The sequence below is a fragment of the Perca flavescens genome, chromosome 5, assembly GCF_004354835.1.
Source record: "Perca flavescens isolate YP-PL-M2 chromosome 5, PFLA_1.0, whole genome shotgun sequence".
Taxonomy (NCBI): Eukaryota; Metazoa; Chordata; class Actinopteri; order Perciformes; family Percidae; genus Perca; species Perca flavescens.
This window is the reverse complement of record NC_041335.1, coordinates 34,660,394-34,679,793: the sequence shown is the minus strand read 5'-3', so window position 1 is coordinate 34,679,793 and position 19,400 is coordinate 34,660,394. Positions and strand designations below refer to the sequence as shown.

General features: G+C 44.5%; 1 protein-coding gene across 5 annotated transcripts in view; it reads right to left on the bottom strand.

Moving 5' to 3' along the window:
- rtkna (rhotekin a) overlaps positions 1 to 19,400 on the bottom strand; it is a 93,731-nt gene that overhangs the window by 13,912 nt on the left and 60,419 nt on the right. For all 5 annotated transcript variants that reach the window (XM_028577958.1, XM_028577954.1, XM_028577957.1 and 2 more), the window contains exons 2-3: positions 5,288 to 5,549; positions 1,278 to 1,331 (exon numbers count right to left, since the gene is read on the bottom strand). In XM_028577958.1, coding sequence (XP_028433759.1) covers positions 1,278 to 1,331; positions 5,288 to 5,549 — 316 coding nt within the window. The remainder of the gene's footprint in view (positions 1 to 1,277; positions 1,332 to 5,287; positions 5,550 to 19,400) is intronic.

The window sequence follows — 19,400 nt, the reverse complement described above, 5'->3', positions numbered from 1 at the left end:
GTCTGAGTAATGACTAAGGTGAATCCTTGTGCTGAGACCAACACCAACATGTAATATAAATAGCACGCCACCAGGCGGTCTACTTACTTTTCTTTAATTGCCTGTTTTTGCAACTTCTCATTCAAATTCAAGGTTACAACTGGAAAGGCTAAGAGAGGTGGTTTGCTCCTGCTCCCTGTGTACGGCACATTGACACTTAATATTCACACTTATTATTCCAAGTATGAGCTCAACACTCTGCTTGAAATGCGATTGGACACGTGACAGAGGAACATGCTTTACTCTTCCTCACCTTGCTGGGCTCAGTTTATGTCTCGGTGTGCTTAATGGCCTTGAATAACAGCCTCATTAAGCTTTGTTAAGAGTCTACTACCTGTCTCTTGAGTTCATTTATATGCACAGGTCATGCAGATTAATTCCATTCAAGTTAGCAGGGGAGAGAAGGCGCTCTGGGGCTGTTATAATGACTGCACAGGGGTTAACCCACATTGACTCTATCCAGAGGAGGCGGGATAGCAAATAGTCAATCTAAAGATGACCATATTACCATCTTTTTCCATGCACTATTGGATTCTGAAATGCCATAAAACCATTTTAATATGAACTGGTTCACGGTTATATTCCACAGGATAAAAAAAGGGAGTTCCTTAAATGCCCAACAGACTTCATTTGTTTTCAAATGCCCTATTAATAATGACCCAGTTTAGCACCTGTGTGCTGCTGCTTCTCAGAGCCAAGAGGCAAAGCCAGCAGGCCCGAACAGCAGGTCAGGTGGTGCTGCCAGGAGTTTCTCATGTCTAGAAAAATCTGTTCCTGGAAAATACGGAGATATGTGGTAAAAGCTGCAACAGATTGTATTAATCAGCTCCAGGAACTGTGCTCTGCATAGAGTAGGAATAAAATGTCATACTGTGTGGTCTGTCTGCACAGTTCAATGGCTCAGCAGATTTTTGAAATATGAAACTCAAAGCCCAAATTATTGTTCCACCCTCGAGCCAGTGATAAAAAGGCCTGAAGAAGACCCAGCAGGGTCAAAACGTTGCCTTTGCATTAAATATGGGAGTTTAAAGCAGTGTCACACCTGCCAGAAGGTGGGATGTGCACACAATGACTTTTTTGTATGATTTTTGCTCGTGTCATGAGGAATCCCACGCTCCCCCCGTGTGATTATGCAAAGCACATTTAACGTTCAACAATCATTAATAAATCCTACAGGCGTAAATCGTCAGAACTCCATCAATGTACTGCTTCACATGCATACAGAGGTGGCTCCTCACCTCCTTTGTTCTTGAAGTACTCGGTGTCTTTCCACATGAGAGGGATCCGAAGATCTGTAACGACAACAGACATGGGATTAGGCCACAAAAATGTTAATCACCCTTGCTGTCTAACTGATATTTGTGCATCTGACAGACAGACGGTGTGTCTCCCTGCCCAAACACTGGCTAAAGTTTCTACAGTTAATTACGCTCTGTGTACGTGTGCGTCGTATGCTCTCCATTGGTGTACCAGGCATGCAGCAGTGCCCCCATGAACTTCCACCCACAAACCCACACACATCTCATTCATATTTATTTTTTTTACCTTCTCATCGTGTTCTAAAAACAAACTAAACAGTTCAAAAAAATAAAGCTGTTGTCTGGTGTGAATTATCTCTCTGCACTGCGTCTGCGATGCAAACAGAGCAGCTCCATAACCATTCATCGGACTGCCCGCTGTCATGTTGCAGTGTGCAGCATCTGCCTGACAAGAGGAGCTCTGAATTTATTTATTTATTTATTTGTAGTTTATTTAAATAGGGACAGATACAAAAAACATAGATTATTACATAAATAAAAATCCGATGCCTGTATCACAGTGTTTGTAGCCATGGCTAATTCGCATCAACTGTCCCTAGGGGGGCTTTTAACAGTTCAAATAATAAAAGAAGTCAAACGAGCTATGCTTTGCCTGCAGCAGCAGGAGCGGGCTTGTGGTTGTATTTTCATACGCTTCGTGGATCTGATTGGTTGATTTGGCCCGTCTATCACCAACATAGGTGATAGACAGATGGTTTATCCAATCAGCTAACCAGTATTTTCGGGTGGGGGGGGTTGATGAAAATTGTATTTGCAATAAAAATTAAAACTTTAGTGCGGATCTTTTTTACATTTTTGTTACATTCAATCCATCCATCCATCCATCTTCGTCCGCTTATCCGGTATCGGGTCGCGGGGGGAGCAGCTCCAGCAGGGGACCCCAAACTTCCCTTTCCCGAGCAACATTAACCAGCTCCGACTGGGGGATCCCGAGGCGTTCCCAGGCCAGGTTAGAGATATAATCCCTCCACCTAGTCCTGGGTCTTCCCCGAGGCCTCCTCCCAGCTGGACGTGCCTGGAACACCTCCCTAGGGAGGCGCCCAGGGGGCATCCTTACCAGATGCCCGAACCACCTCAACTGGCTCCTTTCGACGCAAAGGAGCAGCGGCTCTACTCCGAGCTCCTCACGGATGACTGAGCTTCTCACCCTATCTCTAAGGGAGACGCCAGCCACCCTCCTGAGGAAACCCATTTCGGCCGCTTGTACCCTGGATCTCGTTCTTTCGGTCATGACCCAGCCTTCATGACCATAGGTGAGGGTAGGAACGAAAACTGACCGGTAGATCGAGAGCTTTGCCTTCTGGCTCAACTCTCTTTTCGTCACAACGGTGTGATAAATTGAATGTAATACCGCACCCGCTGCGCCGATTCTCCGACCAATCTCCCGCTCCATTGTCCCCTCACTCGCGAACAAAACCCCAAGGTACTTGAACTCCTTCACTTGGGGTAAGGACTCATCCCCTATCTGGAGAAGGCATTCCATCGGTTTCCTGCTGAGAACCATGGCCTCCGATTTAGAGGTGCTGATCCTCATCCCAACTGCTTCACTCTCGGCTGCAAACCAATCCAGTGAGTGCTGAAGGTCACAGGCCGATGATGCCATCATGACCACATCATCTGCAAAGAGCAGCAATGAGATCCCCAGCCCACCGAACCGCAACCCCTCCCCACCCCGACTACGCCTCGATATCCTGTCCATAAATGTTACAAACAGGTTTGGTGACAAAGCGCAGTCCTGGCGGAGGCCAACCCTCACCTGAAACGAGTCCGACTTACTGCCGAGAACCCGGACACAGCTCTCACTTTGGTTGTACAGAGATTGGATGGCCCTGAGTAGAGACCCCCTCACCCCATACTCCCGCAGCACCTCCCACAGTATCTCCCGGGGAACCCGGTCATTCGCCTTTTCCAGATCCACAAAACACATGTAGACCGGTTGGGCATACTCCCAGGCTCCCTCCAGGATCCTTGCGAGAGTGAAGAGCTGGTCCGTTGTTCCACGACCAGGACGGAATCCGCATTGTTCCTCTTACAGCCGAGGTTCGACTATCGGCCGAACCCTCCTTTCCAGCACCTTGGAGTAGACTTTACCAGGGAGGCTGAGAAGTGTGATCCCCCTGTAATTGGCACACTACCTCTGGTCCCCCTTTTTAAAAAGGGGAACCACCACCCCGGTCTGTCACTCCTTTGGCACTGTCCCAGACTTCCACGCAATGTTGAAGAGGCGTGTCAACCAGGACACCCCCTCCACACCCAGAGCCTTGAGCATTTCTGGACAGATCTCATCAATCCCAGGGGCTTTGCCACTGTGGAGTTGTTTGACTACATCAATGACCTCCACCTGGGAAATTGACAATGATCCCCCATCATCCTCCAGCTCTGCCTCTAACATAGAGGGCGTATTAGTCGGATTCAGGAGTTCCTCAAAGTGCTCCTTCCACCGCCCTATTACCTCCTCAGTTGAGGTCAACAGTGTCCCATCATCACACCCGCCCGGCGCCTCACACCCTGGGCAACTCCGGAGAAGAAAAGAGTCCAACCCCTATCCAGGAGTATGGTTCCAGAACCGAGACTGTGCGTAGAGGTAAGCACCACCAGATCTAACCGGTAGCGCTCCACCTCCCGCACCAGTTCCGGCTCCTTCCCCCACAGAGAGGTGACATTCCACGTCCCCAGAGCCAGCGTCTGCTGCCCGGGTCTGGTCCGTCGAGGCCCCTGACCTTCACTGCCACCCATGTGACACCCGACCCTAGCAGTTCCTCCCACAGGTGGTGGGCCCATGGACTGGAGAGATGGGAGCCACGTTGCTTTTTCGGGCTGTGCCCGGCCGGGCTCCGTGGCAAACCCGGCCACCAGGCGCTCGCCAACGAGCCCGCCATCTGGGCCTTGCTCCAGACGGGGTCCCCGGGCTTCCTCCGGGCAGGGCCACTCCATCGCCAAATGAGTTGCTACAAAGTTAACTATCAGCTTCACAAAACACGTTTTGTATTTTTCCGTGTGGCTGTGTTTACATGGGGGCGACAGAAACTACACACTATAGCTTTAATAAATTCATTGTTTAAAAAAAAAGATTAAATTTCTAGGGATGCAAATAATGAATATTTAATCTGTCAATTATTATTTATAGAGGAGAGAAGAAACTCGAAAAGATTCACATTTAACAAGCTGGAATCAGAGAATTTGTCTTTCAAACCAATTAATCAATTATCAAAATAGTTGGCAAAATATCTTTACAATCTTTTGCAGGTCTCTCTCTTTGTTCTAAGAACAAACAAAACAAGTTGAAAAAAAGCCTCTGTTGTCTTTGTGTCCCTGGTGTGAATTCTCTCTCTGCAGTGCGTCTGCGATGCAAACAGCAGCTCCATAATCATTCGTCTGACTGCCCGCTGTCATGTTGCAGTGGGCAGCATCTGCAAGCCAGCCTCTGCCTAGTCCATGGCACTTCCGGGATTGCTCCGGTGCTGCAGGAAATTCCACCGGATGCATGTATTTTCGCCGATGTCCGTTTCCTTCCGCTTTCTTTGTGTTGGCGTAAACTCTGGTGGATTTATGAGGACTATGATTGACTGCTCCTCAGATGTCTGCAGGGTAAATCCAGACAGCTAGCTAGACTATCTGTCCAATCTAAGTTTTCTCTCGCACAACTATTTTACAGCGGTTTGGTGCGGAGCTTAGCACCACCCATGGCGATTGTCATTGGTTTAAGGAAAAGCCAATAAACCAGGAATGCTGTGTGGCCTAGCCAGACCCTCCTCCACTCCGCAGCGGTGTGGATGGTCTGTCAAAGTGAGACTAGCCTCTGCCTGACAAGAGGAGCTCTGCATTAAATCGTAAAACTAAAGCGATCACAAAGACTCAACACCCCTTAAATATTGCTGGTCCATGGCTAAATCTCCAACAGTATATAAATAAAATGAGGTTTTACTTGCCTGAGATGGCCACTTTTCCTTTGCACGGGAGTCTGTTGTCCATTGGCCCTGCATCCGAAGACCTCCGCGTTACTTTCTGCATGACCTGAGCCTCCTTCATCCTCTGCAGCTCCGACATGTAGGCCATGATACGAGTGCTGCAGGTCTGCAGGCTCTTTGCCGCCTCCAGCGCCTGGTCTTTCTGGGAGCAGGCGGCCAGCAGCTTGCAGGCTCCGTCACGCATCCGGATCTCATGGTCGATCTTCTTCTGGATATCGCTGTCCTGCAAAGGGGCAAGGATTGGTGGAGGGGGAGGGGGGAGAGCGGAAGAAAGAGCGACTGTAAGGGAAATGAGGCTTAAATGACAGATAATGACACACACAGAGTTTTGTCTTTGGGAAATGGAGGAAGACATTATTAGAGAAGTGCAAGGGGTGAATTAAGGGAGGTAGAGAATAGGCATGACTTCTCTAACAGATAGTGATACAAAGAAGGCCCTTTCTGGCAAGAATGGAAGAAATGGAGAATAGAAGAAGACATCAAGAGTGCCTGCATTAGATTACAGGTCTCTTGTGGATACATTAGTGAGGTGCGTCTCTGAACGCACTCAGGAGTCTGTGTTCAGTGGTGCGTGTGTGTCAGAGTGGTGGCATGGATATTATTCAAAACTCCAAATGTGGCCTTTTGCCCTCTTGCCGACGAGCATACCCCCGCTGAGCAGACACGGAGATGCTGAATCATTTAGTGTCACTACACACACACACACACACACACACACACACACACACACACACACACACACACACACACACACACACACACACACACACACACACACACACACACACACACACACACACACACACACACACCCACACCACGGAGGGAGCAGCACATCTCAAGTGAGAGAATAAAAAATGAAGCTGTCAGACGTTAAACCTCTGCTGCCCAAATGAGAGAGCCCAGACACACAGATGTACACATACACACTTCTAACCACTGTCCCTTTCTTCAAGCAGCTTTGCCAAAAGAAAAAAAAAAAATACAATATTATTAAACTAAATTTACCTATTTTTGAGGGGGGAATAAACCTCAAAATTTTGCTGCAAAAGCATGAACTGTCCGCTGGAGGACCTCCACCAGACCAGCGGGCGCCTGTGGATTGTTGTCGGCGCGGCAGGCGAGGGAGGCGGGGTGGAAGTAGAAGCTGGATGCCGGTCAGGACTGCTAGCCTGGCTAAGGAAACTACCACACAATTCGCCACAGCAGAGACTCATATTCACCAACTACAGCACACAAAATGGATATATATGCTACAAATACACATGGAACTGCTGCGTGATGATTATTACCGGAGCCTGGCTGAACACACTCACTCATCCCAGACGGCAGCTAGCAGCTAAGAGGGTAGGTGAATTTAAACAATGGCTAAGTTGCTAAATGCATCTTCTTGTCATGTAAGGGCCCTGTTCATGTTGCACAGACATTTTAATTGCATTTTCTGTCTGTTAAGAGGCACAAAGGCACTCTTTATCTTATGCCCCCATAACTGCCGTTTAGCTGAGTGGGAGCTCTCGGCATTAGCTGCAGCAGCTCCGTGTTGCTAGCACCGATTCGGCTCGTTTTTTTTTTTGCTATCGGCAGTACTCATACACATATAGCAATCAATTTTAACGGAAAACTTGCCCGGAGTTCTCCTTTAAAGCAGTCCACTGGGGACCAACTCCAACCATTAGATTGGTCAAGTCTTTTAGTTACTTTTGCTTCTCACGTGGATTTTACATTCATTCTTAGGTGGTGACCAAAATGGCTTGGGTGCTGCACCTAAGCCTTATAATGGCAGGGAAAACCCTGCACACTCACCGACCCAAACACGTGCAGACAGAAAAGGTTCATCAATCCTGAACTGTCTGGCTTGGCCTCTGGTGATGCTGTCCAGAGTATAAACAAATCTCTGAGCCCCTCTTCACTCTGTAAGCGCTACAAAAACACTGAACGCATGAAGTTGAAACAGATGACAGTGAGGGGAAGAACTAACATGTGAGGTGAGAGGGATGAGAGCGCACAAAGGGACCCAAAGAATCAAACAAAGACCAAGCAAGAGCAAAGCCAGGTTGCCCTTGAGTGCTCGAGCCAGCACTCTTTCCAAGCTGAAAAGACACCTTTGAATCATGAATTTGCACATCAGTGGCTTCAATCCAAGGAATATTGATCAGTACGCTCATCTATAAAGAACTGGTTAAAACAAAAAGGAAGAAATGAAGGTTTTTATAATAAATGAATGAACAAATGAAGTCCAACATCCACCCGACTGCTGGGGTGTGTGTGTGTGTGTGTGTGTGTGTGTGTGTGTGTGTGTGTGTGTGTGTGTGTGTGTGTGTGCGCGTGCGCTGGTCCTCTTCAGTGATCTATTAACAAGCTCACACTCTCCCCACAAATAATCGCTAATGCTCTCTTTGCCCTTCTTTTCCCGCCCCCCTCTCTCTCTCTGCCTGATAAATGCACCTTCTTCTCCTCTACTCTGCTATTTCTCATTTATCGCCTCTCTCTCTCTCTCTCTGATTCGTATGAATTTTTTATTCTTTTGATTTAAGCTTTTACACTTTCACTGCTCATTTTCTTCCGCCTTCTCTCACATGCCGTCCGTTCCACTTCACCGTCCTCAATCCGCTTTTCTTTCTTCTCCTCCACACCACCCCCTTTCCCCCTTTCTACCTGTCTCTGTGTTAGCACGAGTCCCACGCTTTGTTCAACAGAGGCGCAGTGGGAGAGGAATGAATGCAGTCCGGACATAAAAGTCTGCATTCGGATGCAGATTCTCGCTGGGACGCAGTGCACATCAAAATGAGCTTTTGTGTTGCTTACTCTTAGAAAAAAAGATGCTTCTTGGCATATTACCACACTTGCTCAGCATGATGGTGAAAGCTGCACCAACAGCTGTAAATCACACATAAGAATCCAAATATTCTGTCTCTAAACCAAACCACCAACACATTGAAACACTGTAGGTAATAGTTTGGCATGTGTTACAGTATCACTTGCTGCAATAACAGTAAACTGTAAAAAAAATTAAATCTAAAAAAAAGGTGGTGATTACTAGCAGACTTTTCCTCGGAGACACTGCCAGAATGAAGAATTATCAGACCAAATGAGAGCATGATTGAGCGTACTTATACTGACGAAGATAATGATGAGTCTAGAGTGGTGTAAAATCGACACTGTGGATGTTGAACACAATGTAGCTCCGCAAATAAGCCTGCCAGTTAAATAAACCCCTTCACTGACTGAAAAGGCAATGCCAGTCCTTGACTGCGAGAGAAAGGAGACCAAAGTTCATTGATGACAACTTAGATGATCAATTAATCGTTGAAGCAATTCACCATGTCATCAAATATCTGACTTTTGTAGAAAACTGCCTCTCAAATGTCAAATCTGTCAGATCTGTTGTTTAACCTTCTTTCATATCAATGCAAACTGGCCGAAAACACCACGCTGTTTTGTGGAAAAGAATATGGCGACATTATTCGATCAGAACAAAACCATTAGTTGTGAGCCATAAACATAAAAAAGAGAAGGGGGGCGGAGGGGGGGAGAAAAATATCTAAAATGTGTCCAAATGTCTTTGTCAATGGTGGCACCACAAACCATGCACCACTGAGCCGGAGGCTAGCCAGCCAACTTTGAAGGAATGTACGCACACACCCACACCCACACACACACAGACAGAGTAAAGGAGCTGTCACTATAGTCCAGTTTCATGCAGCGGGTCTTAGGAGTGACCTGCTAGTAGGAGGTCCTGTATTTATAGCAGCTAAATTAACAGGCTTCTCCTTCTGGGGGATCTTAGAATAGAAGACGAGCAGCCTGGATCTAACTCTAATCCACGTGTCTGTCTGTCTGTGTGTCGACATAAACACTCACGGACGTCAAAGTAAGAGATAAACACACCAAACAACAAGCAGCAGCAATAAGCAGGACAAATGTCTAGAGTAGGGCTCAGCAATTATAGCTTTTTGTAAATCAGAATCGCGATTTCAAACAATGCAAATAGCTAATCGTGAAGACAGCGATTATTCAAATGTGAATATCTAGCTGAATGTTTGGTGTAACATTTGATTTAACGTTTTATATTCCTCTTTTCATTATTGTATTTATACTGTGTTTTTGGAAGATCAATTGTGGAATAATGTTAAATATCACAGACTGTTTACAGAAATGTACTATTTTCAGCGGATCTTTCATTTATGTTTTAATACTTCATTAAACCTCCTAGTGACCTCGGGTCAAATTTGTTTCTACATTAGAAATATGGGTGTCTTTCAAGCAAATAGCCCAAAAATAACACGGATGGTTCCATGCAATGCTCTTCACAAGTAAAATGATTGGTCAGTTCACTACTTTCATTGAATTTTGGGTGTTTTATTAAATGTTAACAATGAAATGTTTCTAGAACAGTATCCTGACGAAACTTTGACAGTCTGATCATCCACTCAATCGTAACTATTTGTTGAAAGAATTCATAATTTCAGCTTTTCCCAACTCAGAAATTATGTATAATTTCATTTAAATGAGGTTTATAGACTATGAATTTATAAAAGTAGTGTAAAACTAGTGGTAACAAGTTGATGTTAGTGGTGAATCCGGTGGTAGTAGGGAAAAAAGGGACAGAAAAGAGCAACCTTGAAAAAAAGCATCTAAAAATGCGTTAACCCAGAAGGAAAACAAGTCGCATGGTCGACGGGAAGACAACACAAGGGTTAACATGATCGTAGAAGGTGCAATATGTAACTAAAAAAATAATAAATTGCAAATCGAATCGTAATCGCAATATCTGGCATGAAAATTGCTATTACATTTTTTCCCTAAATAGTTCAGCCCTAGTCTAGAGTGGATGATTTTTCTTCTTCAAATCTTTCAAATATACTCACAGACACACATAAATACAACCTTACCATTATGGTTATAGGATGTGCAATGCCTGCTAGGGTACTGATGCAATATACAGTATATATGCTATGTTATATTTGATATAGTATTATGCAATTGGGCATTGTGCAATACAGAGTTATTGACCACAGCATGAGTTAACGAGAAATGTGCAATCATTATCGAAATAAGTGCAATACGAGGGAGAGGATGTGTTGTGGGTTCTCTTCATTTCTTCTGTGATTGTGAGGAAAGGTGTGTGTGTGTGTGTGTGTGTGTGTGTGTGTGTGTGTGTGTGTGTGTGTGTGTGTGTGTGTGTGTGTGTGTGTGTGTGTGTGTGGGGGGGGGGGAGGGTTGTGGTGTGAGGTTTATTAGATGTTCATTGAAGCATTGGATGAGATAACGTATGATTAATAATAATAATAATAATTATAATAATAATAATTAAAATAAAGGTCTTGAACTTGATTATGTTTCTATGTAGGTTAACTGTATGTTTATTGTGTGTTTATGCACGATGTGTCGCCATTTCGTTTCTCTCGAAAGGCTTATCTTATCTTATCTTAATTCCTTCACACAGAGTGGCAGGTGTTAGACCAGTGGACATTGCCAGAGAGGCTGACTCTCCCTGACGGGGGCTGTGTGGAGCCAGATAGAGGGTGAACGAAGAGTGCATGGGCGATGGGGATGCAGTGCATGTTTGGTATCGAGCAGCAACGCAGAGGGGAGGTGGTGCGGTCACAGAAAACAAGGGGGGTGGGAGGGGGGGACTTGAGGAAAAGAGTAGAGAGAGATGTGGGTTGACACGGCGAAAGGTCTGGGTGGAGTGTGAGAGGCAGTTGGGAGAAAAAAAGAGATAAGAACGGGAACTGCAAGCGGGGGAGAAAGGAAAGAGGAAGTGCTGAATGTCAAGAGACTAGCACGGTGTAGGGGTGAGGGGATGGGGGGGGGGGGGGATGGTGAGGATGACAACCAAGAGGGAGGTGGATCAAGAGAAGACAACAATGACTGGAAAAACAAAGTGCTGGTAAAAGGGATAGGAGGAGACAGGGAGAGAGGTGGGGGGATCTATATGAGCAAATCTGCTGCCGAGGTAACGGAGCATGACGCTCTGTAAGTGAGCAGGCGTGGAAATAATTGGGAGAGATGGTGTCTTTTTCAGAAAAAAAAAAAAAAAAAAAAAGACTCTCTAATACTTGACAGTTGCACTAATGGCTTAAGACAGAAAACTTTATAATTACTTTCTGGCAATTAACTTTGAAAGACAATTTAGATCAACGGCATACTGTAACAGGACAGTTACCTCACACTCAGACCATTATTATTCTCAGGAAGTTTTTGAGCTAAATCACAAAGACGGTAAAGTGGGTAGGCCATTAATCACGGGGCTGGTGCTTAATCCTTGAGCGAGATAATGGGTGTGTGTGTATTAAAATAAATTGGGATAAAAATGTCTTTCAAATGAATGTAAAGAATAGGGTCGGGTACTGAAACCCGGCACCAATATGGCGTCGTTTTTTTAACGACAGGTATCTACCGGACCGAATGACAAAGCAGATTCCGGTGCCACTTAAAGGCCTGCGCTGCCCTCCGAAACTAGCCTCGTGAGACAGTCCTGATCTCGCCGATCAGTCTGGCATCTTGAGATAGAGAAAATTTGGAGCCGCTCGCCAAACGACCGACCAATCAGCGTTGTTTTTGAGGCGGGTTAGGTGTGACGCATCGAGAAGCAACTGTTCAGTCTAAACAACATGACGGCTTCCAAGGATGAGATGAGCGTAGCTATCGCGCAAGTTTAATCCAAATTAGAAAGTATTCCTTCGTTGAAAGAAGAGCAAAAAACGGCGCTGGAGGCTTTTCTCGGAGGAAAAGGTGCTTTTGCTCTTCTCCTGACCGGTATACGCTTGGTCATACGCTTCGTGGATCTGACTGGTTGATTTGGCCCGTCTATCACCAACATACGTGGTGATAGACGGATGGTTTATCCGATCAGCTAACCAGTAGTTAACAGTACACTTTCAGAAGGTAACGTTAGCCTACCGTTAGCTAGCACAGTGGTTCTCAACCTTTTCGAAACGCGACGCCCCTGAATAGTGAGCTTAGTGTTCGCAATCCCCCACCCCCCTTGATGAGAGAGAGCACTGTAAACCGGTTTCTACAAATAATGCTTTGGTTTAATGACAGTATTAGTTTTAGCAGCTAGCACCTAGCCTTATCCAATGTGCTTCAGGCTCTGTGGACTTGTGATGCGTGACATGTGACTTTTTCTCTCCCCCTTAGACCCCTTTCTGTTCCAGACCCTTCTGATTTACAAATGAAGCCCTGAGTGTAACACATGAAATGTACCAAACTCAAACCGTAAGGTAAAACGAAAAAAAAAATAAACATTCCCCAGTCTAGAATATGTTATTTCACTTTTTTTCTCCCCAACCATCTGGCGACCCCCAGAAATTATCTGCGACCCCCTTGGTGGTCCTGACCCCCAGGTTGAGAACCACTGAGCTAGTAGATGGCTTAAACACGGTTAAAATCCTGACAGCTAAACGGTCTAAGTTGTGGGTGTATTTCGTTCGACGTTCAACAGTCTGCAGCTAAAGACACAGTGTAGCCTGGCTGCACTTTTCAAGAGGCCACTGTTGAAGTTGTCGGGGGAAACTACACTGACGGGACTTCATGGTGCATTCCAGTGCGCCATGAGAAACTCAAGTTGTTTGTGTAAAGTAAACGTTTTGTCGTTTAACAGCCATTGACTGGTGAAATAAATTATTACATTTTAAATAAATAAAATTTGACCACATGGCCTTAGCAATAAATAAGCCATTATTTGGGTCTAAAAGTGTTTATGGCTCTGCTATAATGTTTAATGTCTGTTTAATCGATGCTCTTCTTCTTTTTAAAGTATTCGGTTCAGGCACCGTTTAGGTATGTAAGGGATTTTTTGTAAAAAAGTGGAAGGCCAGAAAATCTAACTCCAATAATATCTGTACCAGCAAAAACCCAAATGGTATCCAACCCTAGTAAGGAATAATGACATGAAAAATAGAATATCAATAATAACAACAGCAAAAAGTAAAAAAAAAAGTGGTATTCCAACAACAATATATTTTGAACGCATCGCTGTACCAATGTAACCTTTCAGCAGCTAATTTGACGCCTCGGTAGATACCAGATGGTCACTTCCTTTATCACCTCTCTTTCCCTGTCATGCTGTGTGTGTTGATCCTCCCTTGTGTGTCTGTGGGTTGTGATCTCAGAGACATTAACACACACACACACACACACACACACACACACACACACACACACACACACACACACACACACACACACACACACACATGCTGGTTTGGGGATTCGACGCCGCCACAGATGGTGCGTAATGGTTTGTTTACGATGTGTTGTTCCGCATGAGTAGGCTTTGCTGTTCAGACCACTGACCCTTGGCCTCTGACCTCCACCCATGAGCCGACCAGACGGCTGCAGCTCCAGCATGGGGTTAGCTTTAACTCGCAATTGACCATTAAACACAGCAAGAAACTACACCGTTTGCTTCGTGAAGAAGAACCATAATAGTTCAAACTTGGGAATGAACGTGACAAGATGAGAGGAGGAGTTACAGAATAAAGAATATGAGTTTACATTTACAAAACTATTTATATTGTAAACTAAACTAAATTTAGAGCTGAAAATAGAACGCATATTTTCTAGGGCCGAAAATAACGATTTTTAAAAAATTGTTGATTATTCATTGTTCGTTTTCGTTGTTTGCTCTCTAAAATGTCAGAAAATGGCGAAAAATGTTGATCAGCGTTTCCCAAAAGCCCAAAATGACGTCCTCAAATGTCTTGTTTTGTCCATAACTCAAAGATATTCACTTTACTGTCACAGAGGAGAGAAGAAACTAGAAAATATTCACATTTAACAAGCTGGAATCAGAGAATTTGTACCTTTTTTTCATAAAAAATGAATAAAACCGATTAATCGATTATCAAAATAGTTGCCGATTAATTTTAATAGTTGAAAACAAATCGATTCATCTTTGCAGCTCTAATAATTTCACCAGCATACTTTTAGCCATTCAGCATTTAACATCACTTTGGTCCTGGCTGAGATATCTCAACAACTATTGGATAAATTTGGTGCAGTTATTTCTGTTCATCTTTAGAATGAAATATAATTACTTTTCTCAAGTCACATTTAATTACTTTGGTTTACCTGTAAACAAAGGACATTCCCATCAGCCTCAGCTGTGTTTACTGCTAATTAGCAAATGTTAGAATGCTTGCTAAACTAACATGCTGAACATGGTAAACATCATACCTGCTAAGCATCAGAATACTAGTCATTGTGAGCATGTTTGCATGCTGTGCACAAAACCATGTTGCACATCTGAAACGCACACACACACACACACACACACACACACACACACACACACACACACACACACCATTATTGAAACCAGTAGAGACATTGTCCTTCAGCATCTGCATGGTTTCTGCACTTAGAACATTGCCCATACACAATCCAACCATAATCTAGGCTTTGACCTAGTCTTTCTTTATTTTTTTTATTTTTTTAATTGTTTATTTAGATAGGGACAGTGCATATTAATGGACATCAGTACAAGTACACAATGTAAATATGCTATAGTTAGCACCATAACTAGTTTTCATCTATTGTCCCCAACGGACAAGAGGCCGCAGCTGACTGACCCAATACAAAAAATGGTTGGACAAATCACTGGACAAGAGTGAAAGAGGTTGATAGAAAATAAGAGAGTAGTAAGAGGACAACAGTGGAGAATAAAAACAGCAGGATTAAAACACATTCAGACAAAAAGGCAAAGGTCTTTCTATCTCTCTCACACACACACACACACACACACACACACACACACACACACACACACACACACACACACAAAAAACCAGTCAATACAAACCCAATAGCTCACACAGACAAATAGAGATGCACAATCTGTCAATTATCATGGCCACAGCCATTCAGATTGAGACAAATGTGCTCCGTGCTCCGTTTCCTTTTCACATACATACATACATACATACATACATACATACATACATACATACATACACACACTCACACTTCACCAAGAATTGCAAATTCCTGACCACTCCCATATATGGGGACTTCACTGACAAAACGGCTGGCTTTCAGTTAGCCAGCCACAACTATGTGCCTCGCCTTCCTCCCCACCCTCTTCCGCTACTTTCCCTCATGCTCGCCCTCTTCCCTTCCCACACCCAGAGCATGGCTGCAGTTTAGGATGGTGGGAGTGGTTGAGAGTGCATAAAGAGAGAGATAAATGAAGAGAGAGAGAGAAAAAAAAAAAAATCAATGGCAAATTACCTAAGAGATGGTTGGACTAAAACGAAAAGCGAGAACGAAGTAGAGTATAGGGAGAGGGGGAAGAACGACAGAGGAAGAAGAATGGATAGAATGGGTGAATGGATGAAATGGACTGAGTCGTAAGTGAATTGCTGGGATGATGGGGAAGGAAGTCACATTTGCAGGCTGTCAGTAACACACAACACATGTCCCCATCGTACTCGTGCCCACAGACACAAAGCAAAGCACACATTAGGCGCAATACGCACACAAATGTGCAATGATTTTTCAGAACAAATACCATGGCGGATTAGGAGAACAACAACAAGACAACAATCCCAACCCAAACCACTCAAATACAATGATCCAATTCACCAAACAAACGTCCTACAGTGTCCCAGACTCCAGCTGCTGGGAAGCCTGGGCGCAACAACAGTGGAGGGAACTGGTTTGGTGCTGATCATGGAAGACTGAGAGGAGGGAGGGAGGGAGGGAGGGAGGGAGGGAGGAGAGGGAGAGAGAAACAGTAACCGGGTGGAGTCTTTACTTTAGCCTTTTACGACAGCAGGAGCTACAGAGCAGTCCAAGTCTGTTCAGCGCCAGGACATTAACACATACACACACACACACACACACACACACACACACACACACACACATACACACACACTCCCAGGGCCCTCTCATATGGCAAAATGTGCCAGCATGCTGATGTCATTATTGGGGTAAAATAAAGTTTCAATAGCGGACCAACACGCCCTTCAGAAGTTTTTTCACTTGTCCGGTCGGGCAGGTGATTTTTACTGGCCCCTGTAGAAATTGTCTGTTTGTTTTCCCGGATTTTTTTTTTTCAAGAAAACGTAAAACAAAAACCGTCAAAAGCGTAAAAAAATAAAACTGAAACGGAAAAAAAAAGCGTAAAAAACTATCAAAACTTTCAAAAGAAATGTCCAAAACGACGTCAAATGCATCAAGCATCAACTCAATTCTTAACGGGTCAACGGCACGTTGAAATCAAAACACTCAACAAGCGTTGTCCAACGGGGGGCAAGAGCCACTAGGGCTGTCCTCGACTAAAGAAATTCTTAGGTGACTAACACTTATACGATTTTGTCGACTAATCGATTAGTTGATTTAATTGACAGAGCTGTGCGCTTTGAGAGGTGGTTAAGACTAGAAAAGCACAATATAAACTTGTTAATTAACCATCTGTAAAACTGAGTTTCTCCACAATTAATCCTGCAAAAGCACCACTTTAAATCTTGTGTTTACCATAAATGTGCTCAGAAATTTCTTGGAAATAAGTAATTAAGCATGAATAAGCATAAAAAATGACTAATCGACTAAAGAAATCTTAGTCGACTAAGACCAAAACGACCGATTAGTCGACTAATCGACTAAGAGGTGGCAGCCCTAGACGCCACTTATGATACGATGACGTAGTTGTTCTATTTACTTGCCCGTTGTGGCGTTTAACTTGCCCCGGGCCTTCGGGCAACCCTTATTGTTGAACCCTGCCCTTATAGCTGGAACACTGTGAACTCTCCCCCCCTCTTTCCGACAGCTTACGCATTCCATTATTCGCTGACAATAGAGACCGTTTCAGCTCGGCTTGCATGGCAAACTATGCGAGTGCTTGTCCGCATGCGTTTGTGTGTGCGAGCGTGTGTCCAAATGACTTTGCAGCCAGCTGTTCTCACACAAAGGCAGTGTGTTAAAATGCAGCTGGGTCCCAGCACACTCTGGACGGAGTCAGAGCTGAAAGCGCTAAAGAGAGAAATAATATGCATGTGTGTCTGTGTCCTAAATCATGTTTTATGTATACGCAGGAGGAACCGGGAATATGCATGTGTATGCAAACAAGGGCGTGCATGTGAATCAGTTGCTCTGTGTGCACTTTATACTTGCGAGTGCATTCATTTTTTTTATTCTTTTTGGCTGCTGGCCCTAAGAAGAGCAACAGAGGAGGGAATTTCAAGCTATAAAACAAATTGTTTAGAGCCACGAGAGAACACAGGCAGCTTAGAGTCTGCCAAGCAGTGATCACTTCAGCAATTTATAGGCACAGTAAAGCTTGATGGCTCTTACACGGCTGTGCACACTCAACCTAATACACCGGCTCCGCATTATCATATAGTAGCAGGGTGGGAGCTGGGAGAAGCTGCCGGCAGGCAAACCAAACTGCAGAATAATTTGAAGGAAATGTATAGGTGATAACAACAAATGTGTGAGCACCTGTGTGCGAATGTGTTAGTATATCTACTGTATGACTGTGTGTGGTCTGGAGACAGGCCTGGAGAGTATAGATTTATGAAATTTCCAGGTTCCAGAGCAGACTCATAAATAACTGCGGGCTGGGGGGAAAATGAAGCTGTACGTTCAACCTGCAGAGTAGATTATGACTAACAACAGCACAAAAACACAAATAACAGCAGCAGACCCCCCCCGCTCCTCTTCCATCTCACCTCGGAGAGGACCAGGGGGAAACAAACGGCGCTGCGTTCAAAAGTAATTCTGTGTTCAGATATAATAAACTGGGCTGTAAATCGTCTCCGACTTGCAGAGTTGAATCGAAAAAAGAAGCAAGACAAAAGTATTCTACTCTTTGAGGATCCAAAATGACCATGAAGGGCTAAAATAAAGCAGTCCATTTGAATTGTGTGATGTAATCATTGTATTCTTGAGCAGCTTTGGCATACTTTCGGATGTATGCGAAAATCGCGGGATCGCACATCGCACGAAAATCCATCTCGTCAGGCTTCAAGTAATGTGTTTGTGTCCGAACAGCGGAAAACCAATCAGCAGCGTCTGTTCGTTCAAAACAACAACTACGGACGTAATAAATATGATGATGCAAATCCCATCAGCGTCAGTGAGCCAATAAGCACGCAGCGTGCTTCTACCAAGATCTAATAACGCTTGCGATTGGCTGGTTAACGTTACAGGTCTAAAGCCTGCTTCACACGGGACGATTTTAAAATTGTCGGCCGATTTTCCAATCCTGAGAGACCCCACACACGGTGATGAAAAATCACGGGTCGTACAGGGTTGGTCGTACAGTGGGTGGTGCGCAGCACACGGCAAAATCAACACATCACACACGAACCGATTTGACTCCCGAGCATTCCCAGGTCAGACGGGAAATCTCGCAAAATCCCTCGAGATCAAACGTGACTTCAGAGTAAACAATCATTGCGGACGAAGAGGATGCAGTGGCGATAGTTTGTAGTTTGTTTTTAACCGAAAAAAAAAAACGTTATCAAAAGAAAAGGCGATGGTCAAAGAAGACAACGCGAGGTGATTAGTTTTTTCTCATAGAAATGTCGTTACGTATTACACGGATTAATTACCGTTGAAATAAACGTTCGTATATTCGTTTCCATGTACTCTGGTGGACTGCAGTTGTGGATGTAGTTATGCCCATCGACTTTATTTATTTTACACCGGCTGCGTGCGCGTTTGTCCCCGGGGGACACCACACACAGGGAGAAATCGGGCCAAAAAAATCCAACATGTTGGATATCCCCGATTTGAGATGGGAGAGGTCCCGACGTCTTTCCGAGCAGACGAGAGCAGTCTTAACACAGCACACACGGCAGGAATATCTGATCAGATTATTTTACGATAATCGGAGCATCCTTAGGATTGTCGGGAGGGGTGAATCGGGGCTAAAATCGGCCTAATTATCCTGCTGTCTGAACCAGGCTTTAGGGACACGCAGGAATACTCTACGTTACGCACAGAGACAGGGGCTCACGTAGTAGAAGCTGAAAAATCAATAAAAAGATTTGTGCCGAAATGTTGGGATTTCTTTTTGTTTTATAAAATGATACTGAAAAAAGTATCGTTTAGGAAC